Source organism: Sus scrofa, chromosome 5, assembly GCF_054392235.1.
Source record: "Sus scrofa isolate SSC_HxYL_T2T_F1_AM1 chromosome 5, Sscrofa_HxYL_maternal_Yorkshire_Landrace_v2.0, whole genome shotgun sequence".
NCBI lineage: Eukaryota > Metazoa > Chordata > Mammalia > Artiodactyla > Suidae > Sus > Sus scrofa.
In genome coordinates, this window is record NC_139387.1 from 51,956,728 (window position 1) to 51,972,664 (window position 15,937).

The window sequence follows — 15,937 nt, forward strand, 5'->3', positions numbered from 1 at the left end:
CCTACACCATAGCTCATGGCAACCCTGGAAACTTAACCCACTGAGTAGGGCCAGGGATGGAACCCTCATCTTCATGGATACTAGTCAGGTTCGTTAACCACCGAGCCACAACAGGAAGTCCTGTAATAACTTTAAATGGAGTATAATCTGTAAAAATATTGAATCACTATGTTGCACACTTGAAACTAATATAATGTAGTAAATCAACTATACTTCAATTCAAAAAAGGATATTTGTAGTTGAATAAATAAGCATCCCACCTTGCTTCCATGCTGAATAACTGCTCATAGTCCTAATAAGACAGACACTAAGCCTTACCTTTTAATCACTTGAAAACTATCTTTCTTCCCCCTTTCTTTCACTGGCCCCCAGCCGTATATATATTACCATAAGAATGTATTTCTCCAAGCAATAAAGAACTGCTGAAGGGAGTTCCCTGGTGGTCTAGTGGTTAGGACTGGATAACTTCACCATTGTGGCCAGGGTTCAGTCCCTTGTCTAGCACCTGAGAACTGGCATCAGACTACTGTGCACAATGGCCAAAAAAGAAGAAGAAGAAGAAGGAGAAGAATTGCAGAAGACAGAGAAATGGAATCTATGTTTCACTTATCTTTGATAAAAGAAGTTGTATAAAATGGGTGGGATCTCTATAATAAATTGAAAACATAATCTGGTAAATGAGAATTCAGATGCTCTAGTTAAATGGCATTTGATAGGTAAATGTAGAAAGAAGGAGAAATAATGAGACATGGTCCACAAGGCAAAAGTAAAAACACAAGTTTTGAACGTAGCAGTTTTCCAGTAAGAGAGACAACACAAGAGCTTGTCTTCATTGTGCTTTATGGTTAACCAGTGCTTGCATATGAAGAAGCAAAGAAATTTCTCTTTCTGCCTCTCCTTTTCTTTGCCTCCTTAGGATCCTGCCTACCTTGGAAATAGCTCCAGAGGTGACAATTATGGCTCACAGTTATCACTGAGCTGCCCTGCCTGAGTAGTTCTTAGACCAAGTCCAGAAACTTCCAAATGGCATTAGAAGCACTGAGATCACCAAGAGAATGCAAGAGAGCTGGGCAGAGATGACCAAGGGAGTGCTGCTCTCTTACTTATCTTTCTCTCAACATCTTCCTAGAAGCCCCTCAGGACCCCTAAAAGGAAATAAATTAGAGATGCCACGATAGCTCTCACAACTCACATCTCACTAACACCTAGGTATTTTTTTTTTCTTTTTAGAACTGATCTGCGGCATAGGGGCTGAACTGAACTAGGAGTTGAATTGGAGCTGCAGCTACAGGCCTACACCACAGCCACAGCAACACTGGATCTGAGCAGCATCCTGGGCCCACACTGCAGCTTGCAGCAACACCAGATCCTTAACCCACTGATCGAGGCCATCATCTTCACAGACACTATGTCGGATTCTTAACCCACTGAGCACTGAGCTGCAACGGGAACTCCCAGTGTTTAAAATTTTTAAGTGAACAAATAAAATACCTTGGAACATATTCTCTGTTTTGGTGCTAAGTGATTTTGGTTTAAATATATAAAATTCCAGACCAAAGCCCTTAGTACCATGATCATCTTGGTACTAAGTAAAGATGATCATGATTTTATGATTTATTGACCTACCCTACAGATTATCTTAATTGCAAAACTAGCTCAGCCTCTGATGTGGCTGGATTCCTAGGACAAAGGTTAACAGAAAGCATTGATCAGCAAGGCAAATGTTCCAGAACGGACTCTTGGTTCAGACTTAGGTATTCCTTTGGTGTGGGGAAAGAGTTGATATGATTTCAATGGCATTTCTATATCAGAAAAGAAGGCTAAGGGAAAGCATCACATTTGAGTTGCTTGGATGATGGTGGAGGTAGGAGAGTAGCCACAGCCATGCCCTAGAAGGAGGTGAGGGGTGGATGCACGTCCTGATCCCTGATCAATTTCTGCCCACTGCGCTAGCCCACCTCTATAAGTGATGTTAGGCATATACGTTTGGGAAGGCAAGGGAAGGGAAAGGGAATGGATGAGACAATCAGAAGCAGAAAGAGTAGGAAAAGATACCAGGGAGAGATGTATCCAGAATAGAAGCCAAGACGATAAGAACACATGTATGGCGGTGGTGAATGGTCACATGGCAGCGCTCAGTAAACTTCAGGTGACAGTATACGAAAACGAAAATGTATGACAAATCCTGGGTGAGAAGATCGAAGGAGGCGAGAAGGGAGGGGAGGGTTATTCATGATTCTTTATACTCTCAAATGATTCTCACATTCAGCAGGACATCCAGGAAGAACAGACGCACAACGCCGACTGAGGAACTATTTGATCACAGGGCTTAGCTCTTTCTAAGATCTTCAGCTGTTAACTAGGAAAATTTCTGAGAAATCTTCCGGGTGGCCCCCTATCGGTGAGTAAAGGAATAACACTTGACAATATGTGCCTTTGGGGCTTTCTCTATCAAAATGCAATAGTCAGGGCAATTAGAACACTATTCCCTAAGGGAAGGCCTTTCACGTGGGCTCTTTGACTAACAGATGAAACAAGAATTTAACTCTGTGTGAGAACTTCGAGGGATCTGACGGCAACTCACACACAGCATTTTACAGTTGAAAAAAACTATGGCCCTGCCCAGCATGGACTGACAATGGCAGGGCCAAAAGTAAAACGTATTGGAGGCTCCGAGCCCAATGAGCCTTGTCATGTGCTTTCTGACATCAGAGGAATCTCTTATTCTGAAAAGCAAATCTTTCTTGTAGGAAATCATTAATACATTCTTAAAACCACTATCAACAAGGATGAGACCTGTGACGGTGAAACAAGTTCTCAGTGTATAATGAATGTCATTTCATTGTTGGAGAATGACCAGTACTGTAGGAGTTTGTAGAGTGACAAATGACTTCCAACAAACATTTGGTTTTGGCTGCACATTTTGTAAGTAGCTTTTAGAGGATATATTGTTTCATGAACTCAGAAGAGACTGGTGATCTCAATCGGCTGGGAATGAGGACAATCCTTGTTGAATGACTGAGCAGATAACAAGATCCGTGTTTATGAAACAGTCCTTCCCATTGACTGAGACAGTGCTGGAAGGATGCTCCCACCAAGTGAAGAGCTGCTCCATCTCTCTCATCAGGACACTCAGGGTACATAGGCAGGGATCAGTTTGCTGGGTTGGGTTGGGGAGAGGGGAGTAGTCAGACTTCCCAGGTCGGTAACTAAAGCCATAGGAGCTGGCAGGCAAGTGGGGGCTTGGGAGGCAGCAAGTGGAGGTGACAAGGGCACTGCACAGGGATGCAGAGGACCTGGGTTCCAGTCCTAGCTCTATCCCTAGCTTTCCTACTCATGCCACTTGGAGCAAGTTATGTCACCTCTTGGATGACCTTCCATGTCCTCCTCCATAAAAGGAAAGGGTAGCATTACATGTTTTCCAGTTCTAAAATTCTGTTCTTGGAGTTCCTGTTGTGGTTCGGTAGTAATGAACTCAACTAGTATCCATGAGGATGAGGGTTCAGTCCCTGGCCTCACCTGGTGGGTTAAGGATATGGCATTGCCATGAGCTGTGGTACAGGTCACAGATGTGGCTCAGATCCCAAGCTGCTGTGGCTGTGGTGTAAGCCAGCAGCTGTAGCTCCAATTCAACCCCTAGCCTGGGAACTTCCATATGCCCTGAGTGCAAACCTGTAAAGACTTATTAAATTAAATTAAATTAAAAAATAAAATAAAAATTCTGTTCTCTAAGGATTGCTACTCAAATGCCGACAGTTGATGGCCATGTCACCCCTGGTTGTCACACAGAAGGGAAAGTGCTACCACTCCTGGGATCTGGTGGGCACAGGGCTGGACAGCTAAACTACATGGGATGGCCCCCCACAAACAAGAATTATCCAGCCCAAGCTCAACAGTGCCAAGGTTGGAAAGCAGGAACTGAAAAGACAATATTATGATGAACTCATCTCAGCCAATTGTTGTCATGTTGCCAGATCTTTGGGCTCTTCAGGAGAATCTGAACATTTCAAATTTTATGCAGAATAGCCCAAATTTAAACTATAGCAATATGTTCATTTTCTTTTTCCACAAAAAACTCAGGGGTCCAAATAAAACAGGGCTTCAGGACAAACCCTGTCTGCAGAATGTCCATTTGCGAAATCTTATTTAGCCACCTACTGTCCAAATTATCAGCCCAGTTCAGCTGAAAGCATGGATCCTTTCATCTGTATCTGGTTATCTGAGCCAGAGCTAGGCAGTTCAAGGTTAACCTATATCTGTGCTTACACATAAGTGTGTGTGATATGGTGGCAGAAAGCACGAAGTGAAGTATCCAGAGACACTTACCTTCCGTGTTATCTGTGAGGTAAGAAATATTAAATTCTTTGAATAACAGGGTTTCCATTTTCAAGGAGGGCATCCATAGCCTCATTGTATACCTCTCCAGGTTGTCCCAGAATAAGAGCATCTTGGTGCTGAAAGGAACTCTAGAAATCACCTGATATACAGTTATACTGGAGAAGTGGTATGACTTTGCCCTTGAGCTCATGGAGGCCAGGACCCAGAAGCCAGCTGTCCTGACTCCCTGTTCTTTGAAAAGAGTGAGGACATCCATTAGTCCTGCATACTTTTGTTTTTACTATTTATTTATCTATTTTTGCTTTTTAGGGCTGTACCTGTGTCAAATGGAAATTTCCAGGCTAGGGTTCAAGTCGGAGCTACAGCTGCTGGCCTACACCACAGCCACAGCAATGCAGGATCTGAGCTGAGTCTACGACCTATACCACAGCTCATGGCAATGCCCGAACCTTTACCCACTAAGCGAGGCAAGGGATCGAACCCACATCCTCATGAATACTAGTCAGGTTCGTTTCCGCTGTGCCACCATGGGAAATCCCACTCCTGCTTACTTTTAAATAACAAACCTATATCCTAATTCTCAGCCATGTAAGGGATGCTGGGTGATCCTTTAATCACAGTTATATTGTGGATCTGCTTCCCTTTTCTCATTTCTGGTTCTATGAATAATTTTCAGTTGTGCAACATGCAGATGACACATGGAAATCAGAATTATGACTTTTGATGTAGACCATGTTGTTCTTTGCCTGTAAATTGCCTCCAAATGGCTTGGAAAAGAATCTTGCTTTATATTGTTTTCAACCAAGAGAGCTACCTGAAAGCATTTATACGTAATATTCAGTGGAGAATTATCTGTGTGTTCCTTCGCCAAGCCACTCGGATAAACTACATCAGTTAGTGTTTCTTCCTAAGAAAAAATTCCACTGGGATACAGAGGAGTTTAGAACTCATACGATGAAATGCAGTGGAAAATCTCGAGCGTCCTAAAAGTCATTGTAATTAAAACACAGGGGTTTTCAATTATTCCCAAAGGGGGGAAACACTGCAAGAGAGGCTCAAAAATACTAATGTGCTTTCTCAAGGCTCTACCATATTAGTTCAAATTGACTCAGACAGATACAGTATCCTCAGATAGACTGAAAACTAGTGGGAAGGCTTAAGACAAAAGAAAATGTAATATAATTAGGTGGAAAAGCAGTGGGTTTGGAGTCAGTGGAGTACGGTTGGTTCTGCCATCGACTAACCGATTGAACTTTGGCAATTCATGGAACTTCTCTGTGACTCAAATTTTGAAACTGCAAAACAGGATACTACCACTTAACCTTGGGTTAAAAGAATGTGTGTAAAGATTGTTTTTTGTTTTCAAATGCTGCTCTCCACACCCCTCCACTTGTCTCTGTTTCTCTTCTCTCCATCCAGCAATAGACAACCTCTTGCCCAACTTCTCCACCCCAGGCACCTGCTTCATTTTCATTTTTATGTGCAAATTCTTCCTTAGCATAAGCCTCCAAATTTACAAAATTTGGCCTCTTTTATATTTCCTAAATCTGGTATTCAGTGTCATATTTAACACTAACCCATTGTATATTTATACTTCAGTGTTTCTTCAAATTACTCTTCAAATTAAGAAAAAGTATTCCTGTTGTGGCTCAGTGGGTTAAGAACCCAATATAGTTATCCATGACAATGAAGGTTCAATCCCTAGCCTTGCTCAGTGGGTTAAGAATCCAGCATTGCCGCAAGCTGTGGTGTAGGTCACAGATGTGGCCAGGATCCAGTATTGCTGTGGCTGTGGTGTAGGTCAGAAGCTGCAGCTCCAATTTGACCCCTAGCTCAGGAACTTCCATGTGCCGCAGGTGCAAGCCCTAAAAAGAAAAAGAAAATATTCCTTTCATTACCCCTTGCTCTTTAGTTACCCCTGTATGTCCTTGGCTCCTACTATTAGCTAAACTTAGTTCATTGTTCAGACTCTTGACATAGGTGAATTGTCAAACATTAAAGGGCTTATTGAGGTGTTCTTCTGATAAAAGTAGTCACCCCTGCACGAGTTGAGAGAGAGCCTCCCAGTTGCTCAGGAGTGATGATTGTAAATATGTTTCAACAGAAGTTCTCAAACTTTACTGTGTAGTAGAATATCTGGAAAATAAGTTAAAAATGAAACTTTCTGAAACCTTCTTTAGAAGATTCTGACTCCTAAAGTTTGAGTTGGGGACCAGGAATCTGCATTTTAGCAAACATCCCAGCTGATTCTTATGCAGATGATCCATGACCATGCCTCTAGAAATTCTGTAAGACATTACTGAGGTAATTCTAAGAGTGATCTGGAGTTCTGAATCCTTGTGGTTTAAAAGGAATATTTGCACAAAGGATATTTTTATATTAAAAAATGGGATGACATATGTCATCAGAGCCCAGATCTGAGTTTGGATAGTAGTTTGTTCACTTGATAGATGTTTGTCTTAGAGATAATTACGCTTACTTCCCTAATATGTGACATAAAAACACCATTAGCCACTGGAAGGAGGTATCATGGGATGAAAACCTCTTGGGATAGAACATGATAGATGATAGTATAAGAAAAATAATATATAATATTTATATGTGTGTGTGTGTGTGTGTGTATATATATATATATATATATATATATATATATATATATATATATCTGGGTCACTAAGCTGTACAACAGACAGCAGAAATTGATGCACTCCCATAAATCAACTGTATTTTAATGAAAATGAAATAAAAAACAAAAGATAAAAAAGCTGGGAGTTCCCATCGTGGCACAGTGGTTAACGAATCCGACTAGGAACCATGAGGTTGCGGGTTCGATCCCTGGCCTTGCTTAGTGCGTTAACGATCTGACGTTGCCATGAGCTGTGGTGTAGGTTGCAGATGCGGCTTGGATCCCACATTGCTGTGGCTGTGGCGTAGACTGGTGGCTACAGCTCCGATTTGACCCCTAGCCTTGGAACCTCCATATGCCACGGGAGGGGTCCAAGAAATGGCAAAAAGACAAAAAAAAAAAAAAAAAAAAAAAAAAAAAAGCTTCATCACAGGGAGTTCCCATCATGGCACAGTGTAAACAAATCCGACTAGTATCCACAAGGATATGAGTTTGATCCCTGGCCTCACTCAGTGGGTTAGGAATCCGGCGTTGTCATGAGCTGTTGTGTAGGTCGCAGATGCAGCTTGGATCCCGTGTTTCTCTGGCTGTGGCTTAGGCTGGAAGCTACAGCTCTGATTGGACCCCTAGCCTGGGAACTTCATATGCTGCAAGAGCTGCCCTAAAAAGCAACAACAACAACAACAACAACAAAATTTAAAAATAAAAGCATGAAAAGTAGGACAGAGATGTTAATAATTATCACAGGTTTTCCATAAATTTCCTTTCCATAAATTAGTGCTTTCACTCATGTGAAATATGAAAGGCTTATCAGCACCCAGTAGCATAGCTAGACCAGAGGCAACCTGAGGTGCAACCAGGAAATTGCTGTGTGATTGAATAGCAATTCTTTGGCATTAACAGTAATTCAATAAAATCTGCATTTGATTTAGTACAAAGAACTGCAACTAAGTATAAATACAATGTAACGGTAAAAAATACATACATACGTACATACATACATATTTTTTTCTTATTGCACTAATTCATTTCAGACAACTTTGACCCATTCTGCAAAAGAAAGAAAACAAAAAGAAAGTGACCAGTTACAGACTGGCTGGAAGTGAAATATGTGACTTTCACATTATCTGGAAGCTATTTTTTAATTTTGTGTAAGACAGTGTCAGGTAGACCAAAACTACTTATTACAAATTGATTCTGTCTGGATTTGGAAATTTAGTGAAAGACCAACTGAGGAATATGGTTCTTTGTATGTTTCTATCTCTCCCCCATCCCTTCAAATGTATACATATACACATGTATTTATAACATTCATGCAGACTGAAAGCATAATGACGTGTAACATGTACACAAAATGTGTATGTGCATGTTGGTGGTTGGGTGCCATTTTCAAATTAATAAATTTTGCTAAGAAAAAATAGTTTTCAGTAACATTTTCCAACTTTGAATGGCTCAGCATCACCCCAGGAAGTACTTTTGTACAATCTGAAGGTAAGCACTTATATCCTCATCATCTTTGTATCCTAGGTAACTTGGGTAGAGCCTGTAAACCTTAGACACCAAACCACCATTCATTGCTAAGAAAGTTGATGGGATCTTTTGGGAACAAGATCTAAGTACATCTCAGTAAAATTCTCAAGGAAGTTAGATTTTCTCCTGAGTTTTGTTATATCCTGTCTATTTATATTAAGAGAACAGGTTATTCTGCAATAACAGAAAACTAACAGATTTCAGTGACTTACACCAAAAAAGGTTTATTTCTCATTCAATTAAAGCCATTTGTGGAAAACAGTATGGAGGTACCTCAGAAAACTAAATATAGAACTACCATATGATCCAGCAATCCCACTCTTGGGCATATACCCAGACAAAATTTTCCCTGAAAAAGACACATGTATGTTTATTGCAGCGCTATTCACAATAGCCAAGATATGGAAACAACCTAAATGTCTATCAACAGAGGAATGGATTAAGAAGATGTGGTATATATGTGCAACAGAATACTACTCAGCCAGAAAATGAACAAAGTAATGCCATTTGCAGCAACATGGATGGAACTAGAGACTCTTGTACTAAGTGAATTAAGTCAGAGAGAGAAAGACATGTACCATTTGATATCATTTATATCTGGAATCTAATATACGGCACAAATGAAACTTTCCACAGAAAAGAAACTCATGGACTTGGAGAACAGACTTGTGGTTGACGAGGAAGAGAGAGATGGAGTGGAATGGACAGGGAATCTGGGGCTATTAGATGCAAACTATTGCCTTCGGAATGGATAAGAAATGAGATCCTGCTGTATAGCACTGGAACTATGTCTAGTCACTTGTGATGGAGCATGGTAGAGGACAATGTGAGAAAAAGAATGTACATATATGTATGTGTGACTGGGTCACCTTGCTGTACAGTAGGAAATTGATAGAACACTCTAAATCAGCTATAATGGAAAAAAATAAAAATCGTTAAAAATTTTTTTTTTTAAATAAAACCATGTTTGGCTACAGGAGACCCTCCAAACCAACTGTCCTTCTTGTGGCAACTTGTTGACATAGGCTGTTTTGATCCTGGGTCTCCAAAATCTTAACCTGAGTTCACTTTCACCATCGCTCAACATGGGGAGAGAGCTTTGGGCTGGTGGGTCTGGCAGCAGTAATTGAATATTTGGGCCTGAACATGATATAATACAGTTTTGCTCATAGCCCACTAGTATTGTAGGGCTGCTCCCCTAACTCTCATGGTTTAGGGAAATATAATCCATCCTCTATCCCAGAAACAGAGGAGAACTGGAGAGAATAAGACCAGAAGTCTTTACATACAGTTTAAAACATTTCCAAGGAAATACATAACAGAGCTATTGCTTCTTTTAACAGGGGACAATTATACAAATTAAATCAATAAATTGATGAAGAAACCACTTAATCATACATGAAATGAATAGATCTCAGGTGCCAATGAATGAAGAACTCTGCAATTTGAGTACATTTAAAAAATCGAACTAAAGCTAGATTTAAAATCAATGTAAATTCACTGCTGTATGGTACAGGGAACTATATCCAATCACTTGTGAAGAAACATGATGGAGAATAATGTGAGAAAAAATATATGTATATGATTGGGTCACTTTGCTATATAGCAGAAATTGACAGAACATTGTAAATCAGCAATAATAAAAAAATTTTAAAAAGAATATTGAAAAATCTTGAACTCCTATAAAAATGACCAAAATGTGACACGGAGACACAAAGTGAACAAATGATGTTGGAAAAATGGGGTTGACAGACATGTTATGCCCAGGGTTGCCACAAACCTTCAATTTGTAAAAAAAAAAATGCAATATTTGCAAAGCACAATAATGTGAAATATAATTAGAAAAATAAAATAAAATCAATGTAAATTCATTTTAAAAGAAATTTAAAATGCCATAGAGCTAATATTTTAAAGCATTATATCTTTTCTTTGTTGACTCATAGCTGAAAATCAATATTAAATAATAACAGAATCTGTGAGAATAGAAGGCTCAATGGGAAGCTGATTAAAATATATGGTTTTGAGGTAAATCTAGATTCTATCACTGAATATATGATATTTAACCATTGGAACTTTGATTAAAGCAATTTTTTCCTTCCTTCGACCATATATGTTTTTTCTTATAGAATTCTTAGAAAAATATTATAATGTAATATAATTATAATTTAAATTCATGTGAGGCCAAAGCTTTAAGTATTGTGCCAGTGTAGTTTCTGGCTATCCCAAAAATCTCTATAAAAGGGTTGCCAGAGATGAATTGAGTCCCTGTGAGTTCTTCAGCATAGCTTTTCTCTGGGATCTTCTCAATATCAGAGCCCTGATGGTTTAAAAAATTGACCAATCCCAAATCTGACACATAGAGCTCACACAAAGAATTTAGAATAAATCGTTAACATATTTTATGATATTTAGTTTCCTCCTTAGTCAGAGAGGTGTGATTAAACTTACTAGTCCAGCCATTGGAGCTGGCTAGAGATCCTTGAACAAGACAAAAAAAAAAAAAATTATAAGAATTTACAAGCTTAATTTTAATCTTTGTGTGAAATTCTTTAATAACAGAATTAATCTTGTATGGATGGCATTTAGGATAGTTTGAAATACCATCTGCTGTGAGAGAGCTCAAATGCTGTGTTTTCTGGATGTGCTGGAAGAGGTCAAGTCTGAATTCCCCTCCAGACCTAGGATTTGATGTGTAGACAGAGCGTGCAATTTTGCAATCTGCCGAGCCAGAAGAGGATTTAATACTACATTCAGAGCTGTACTCAAATTGTCAAAAAATGTTCAATAAAATAACATTGCAAATCACACTCAGTTAAACTAGCTGGCAAAGGTAGCATGACAAAATTGAGAAATAAAACATATGAGACGTAGTGTTATTTACATGTTTTCAGGGCTTACACCCTGGGTGGCTTGCTATTTACAAGACGGCAGTTTCCACCCTTCCCCTCTGCTTTAAGGTTTGATACAAGGCCAAGTTCTCCATCTGACTTCATATGACTGTGGTCGAGTTCAGATTATTATTTGTCACCACTTTTCACAGCAGACAGGAATGCAGCAGAGTGCGGGAGAAGGGGGAGGAAGAGAAAGAGATTAAGGGACTAAATCTGTAGAAGGTAAACATACCTGAGACAATCACAACAGTGAAATATGGAGGTCGTATGGCTGTCAGATGCTCTAATTTTAGATAACTGTTGAAGGAAAGAGCATTTTAGAATACTCAAAATATTTGATGCCACTAGGGCAAAAAAAGTCATTTGGTTAAGCCTTATTATGCACCCTCTCTGAAGATGTTTTACAGAATTCTAAACTTCTTCCTTAGAAGCTAATAGGACATCTGGCTGAAAGATGACAGATCATAAAATGTGTTTCAAATAAATTAAGACTTGGTTTGACAGAGAGAAAAAGATATCCACCAGAACAAATGAATCAGTATAACAAAAGCATTTTTAAAAGCTAAAAAGTGATATTCCACCAATATAAAAATATTAACAAAAATAATTATAATGGGAAATTTTAAAGTAAAGGCGAACAGCATTTTTTAAATGAATACAGAACACAAACTCTATGGGCAGCCATCATTTTAATGGTTTCGTATGTATTAACCTAACAACCTTGTGAGTTCTATTGTGTAAAACTGAGGAAACTGAGGCATAAGGGAGGTTAAATATTAAGGTGGTGAATGATGGACACAAGACTTGAACCTGGTCATTCTGGCTCCATCCTACATAAACCATGGCAAATTATGAAAGGGAAGAATACAAATACTCTCTCAGTAAAGTTTTGCAATGGCAACAATACTCTATCATGAATTTCCAAATTACTTAATATGTGATGTAATTTCTGATGTTACTATCACTGATCAACTGTATCAATTTCAAATAATAGTAAAATTTGAAGAAGGGAGCTAGTGTGTGTTGGCTGTATGTTGTGCTCTATGACTAAGAATTAGAACAGAATTAAATTACTTTATTCAAGCCACTTCTATTTTCTTCTCTGAAAATCCAAGGTTATAATTCTCATCACACCATCAAGTTATTGATTTGGACTGATCATTTCCCTTAAGAATTGATTAGAGTTTGGGAGAAGATTAGTCTTCTGGAAGAATCTTTATCATTACTTTATATTGGCTCATAGTTTCACAGTTGATTTCTTGACTTCATAGTCCAGCCAGGCTTTCCTGTCATTGAGTTAATGTAACTCCAGATTAAATCAGAGTATTAAGCTGGATTGATTTGCTTGAGCTGCACAACACAGATCTTTTCCCACCAGGGAAATGATTTTCCCACAACTTTGCCTCATCAGCAGAAGCCTTGACACTCCAATAAGCTGTGGATTTAGTGCAGGTGTGGTGATGCACCTCTCAGCATAATCTGGTCACCAAGAAGCTGAGCCTGGGATTTGTACTGAGCAAGATCATCAGCATCCTTTGGTGGGAGACACATCACAAAGGTGAATCCAAGGAGACTGAGTGGCTGGTTACATAAATAGGTAACCTGATGAAAGGAAATGTTTCCCCTTCTGAAAAGCATGGACTCTGGTATAAGGTGGGGAGTAGGTACCTACCTACTCAGTTAGGTAGCCCTTGGTTGGCTGTCAGCTTCACACCTTATAAAGCAGTGATCATTGGTGTGTTAATAACCCTCTCTCAGCCTGGGTTTCCTCTTCTTCAAAAGAACTGTTAACAGCATTAACGAATTGTGGATGTCCACCACAGTGCATGATACACAATAGGAGCTTGATATGTATATACATATACACATACATATGTGTATATATATATATATATATATTTTTTTTTTAGTGAAAAGATGCTTCTCAACACATTCAACTATTGGGGAAGGAGTGTAAATAAAATATTTTTGAAGACTCATAACTAATTAGACATTAGTTTTTAATTAATAAAAATCCATTTTGGAAGTCTGAATCCTTAGTATTCAACTTTTGAAAAAGGACTAATTTGAATTATTTTGAATCAATGGAGTTGATGAGGTTGTTAAATTTCTGCTTCATTTTAAAGATCAAAGTTACATTGACTCTCCAGGTTACTCTCAAAAGTAAACCAGGGCTGTATCTAAAGTATTTCCTTACGTTTAAGAGATGAGGTTCTGATTTTTTGGATAATTTTGGCCAGAGGTCAGAGAAGTCTTTTCTCTTTGTTGGCATTAAGCTAGGAATGTTCCTCACTCTGAGACTAGCACATTAGTCAAAGGTTACTCCACAAAATTGTCTTTTTTTTAATAATGATTTTTATTTTTGCCATTATAGCTGGTTTCATTTAGTCTTTTTTACCCTTTATTTATGATAAAAATTAAATAATATATCAACATTACTGCCCTCTTAGCTTTCTGCTAGTGAAATACCTTTCCTTAAAGAGTTTCACACACATCTACACTCATGACCTGCTTGCTCCCCACAGTAATCTTAAGAAGGGTGGAAGGAAACAAGTTTGACTGTGTTAAAGATCAGGGAAATAAACCTGGTCATTGCTTCGTCCCTGGCAAGGAACTTTCTAGATTCTCAATCTCCAATATGGTAGCTACTAGTCACATGCAGCTATATAAATTTAAATTTAATTAAAATTAAACAAAATAAAGTTTTAAGTAAAATACACTAACCACATTTCAAGTATCCAATAGCCACATATAGCTAGTGGTCACCATATTACATGATCCAGGTATAGAAGTTTCCCTCATTTCTAAAAGTTCTATCCAGAAGCATTGCTAAATGATTGCCAGTAAAGCTATCTGTTTGTAGTTTCTCTTTCTTATTGAACATACTAAGATATAGGCTTCTTTTTTCTTATTCTTTAAGAGGAAGTATGCAAAAATACTTACAGCACAAAATAAGAGTGAAAACAGTCTCATGCCTTAATTTCACCCCTTGTTTTGTCATTAATTATTTCATGGAAATGCTCCAACTTTGTGGTCTTATGTGATAACATATTCTCTATCTTGCAGAGGAAAGAAGCATGGCCACCTGACAGTGATCTCAGTTAGTTGAAGCAAGCTTGTTTTCCTGAGGGGTACATGATACATTTCACCTCTCAAGTATTTCTGCTAGTCAGTTGAATACATAATAATGAGAACAGCAAGCCAGGAAGGGACAGGGTGCTCCTGGTTGGAATTTCTCTGGTTTTGCTATTTCCCTTTTCTTACAACCCAACCAACCCTCATCTAAGCCTCCTACCTTGTTATTCGTCAGTGTTTACCATAATGGCAAGATTGGTTTGGCCACATGGCAAAGAGAAGAAAGAATACAGTTTTTCTGAGGGCTGAGAATCCTCTCTCTCTCTCCTCTCTAGGTGAAGGCTAATGAAGGCTGAGAAAATGTTGGTCTTCCATGCCCCAAGCAAGTGCTATTCCTTCATTACCTTGCATCTAGAGCCTATTACTCCACTCTCTCAGAAAATACCCAGAATGGTCTGAAGCTGCATATTTTTTGGTAGTATATAAAATTCTGGATCAAAAGATTCACCACTAGCACAAGGGGGAGGGGGAGAAAAAGGAGTATTTTTTACTTCCACTTTTCCCACCACTGTGAATAAAATTCACAACCAATCTCAAAAGAGTTATCTAAGAGATTGTGGATATTTATAATTTTTTTTAAGGTCCTACCTGTACCATATGAAAGTTCTTAGGCTAGGAGTTGAATCAGAGCTGCAGCTTCAGGCCACAGCCACCACACATACCACAGCCACAGTAACACCAGATCTGAGCCACATCTGTGACCTATGCTGCAGCTGGCAGCAACACCAAATCCTTAACCCACTGAGCGAGGCCAGGGATTAAACCTGCATTCTCATAGATACTAGTTGGGTTCTTAACCCCCTGAGGCACAATGGGAACTTCTATAATAATGAGTTATGTTCTGTGGCAAAACCCCAAGGAGAAACACTCCAGGCAGAAAGCTAAGTAATGGTCGAGAAGCAAGCAGGTCAAAGCTTAAGCCATAAAGAATAGGATGTGAAAAGGAAGCAGCTGGATGCCAAATAGGTATACACTAACCCATTGCAGACTGTCAGGTTTCTTAACCATTTACCAACTTTCTCATTTTCTCAACCCAATCAGATTTAATCTGCACTTGATCCTGTTAGCATACCTGTTCCAATGACTGAAACCACCACCAATGACTTGAATCTATTCCTACTGTACTGCATGTGTTCCTAGTACCCAAAGTGAAATTTATCAAGGGATTTTCCCATAGAGACTATTACCTATAATATGGAGAACTGATTATTTGGGTGCAAGCACAAGAACAAAGGCTCACTTAGCAGCGTATATCAAAAGTCTAGGCAGGAGATGACAAAGGCTTTGGTTAGGGAGGAAGTCATGAGAATGAATGGGGAAAAAAAGTAGATGGATTCTAGGTAAGTCTTGAAGTAAAGCTGAAAAGTACTGAATTTGAAGGAGGGAGGGAGAGAGAAGGGAGAAATGGGGAGGGATG

General features: G+C 38.9%; 1 protein-coding gene across 15 annotated transcripts in view; it reads right to left on the reverse strand.

Moving 5' to 3' along the window:
* CCDC91 (coiled-coil domain containing 91) overlaps positions 1–15,937 on the reverse strand; it is a 396,188-nt gene that overhangs the window by 13,969 nt on the left and 366,282 nt on the right. For 3 of the 15 annotated variants that reach the window (XR_014845230.1, XM_021090992.2, XM_085024572.1), the window contains exons 13-14: positions 11,618–11,682; positions 7,958–8,014 (exon numbers count right to left, since the gene is read on the reverse strand). The exons of 3 other annotated variants lie outside the window; for them this stretch is intronic. Coding sequence is in view for 10 of the 12 variants with exons in the window: in XM_021090992.2 (XP_020946651.1) it covers positions 7,990–8,014; positions 11,618–11,682 (90 nt within the window). In the remaining 2 variants the exon portion in view is untranslated. Of the gene's footprint in view, positions 1–1,212; positions 3,642–7,595; positions 8,015–11,617; positions 11,683–15,937 lie in introns of those variants that run through there. 9 more of the 15 variants (XM_085024563.1, XM_085024564.1, XM_021090995.2 and 6 more) reach the window with 7 other exon arrangements.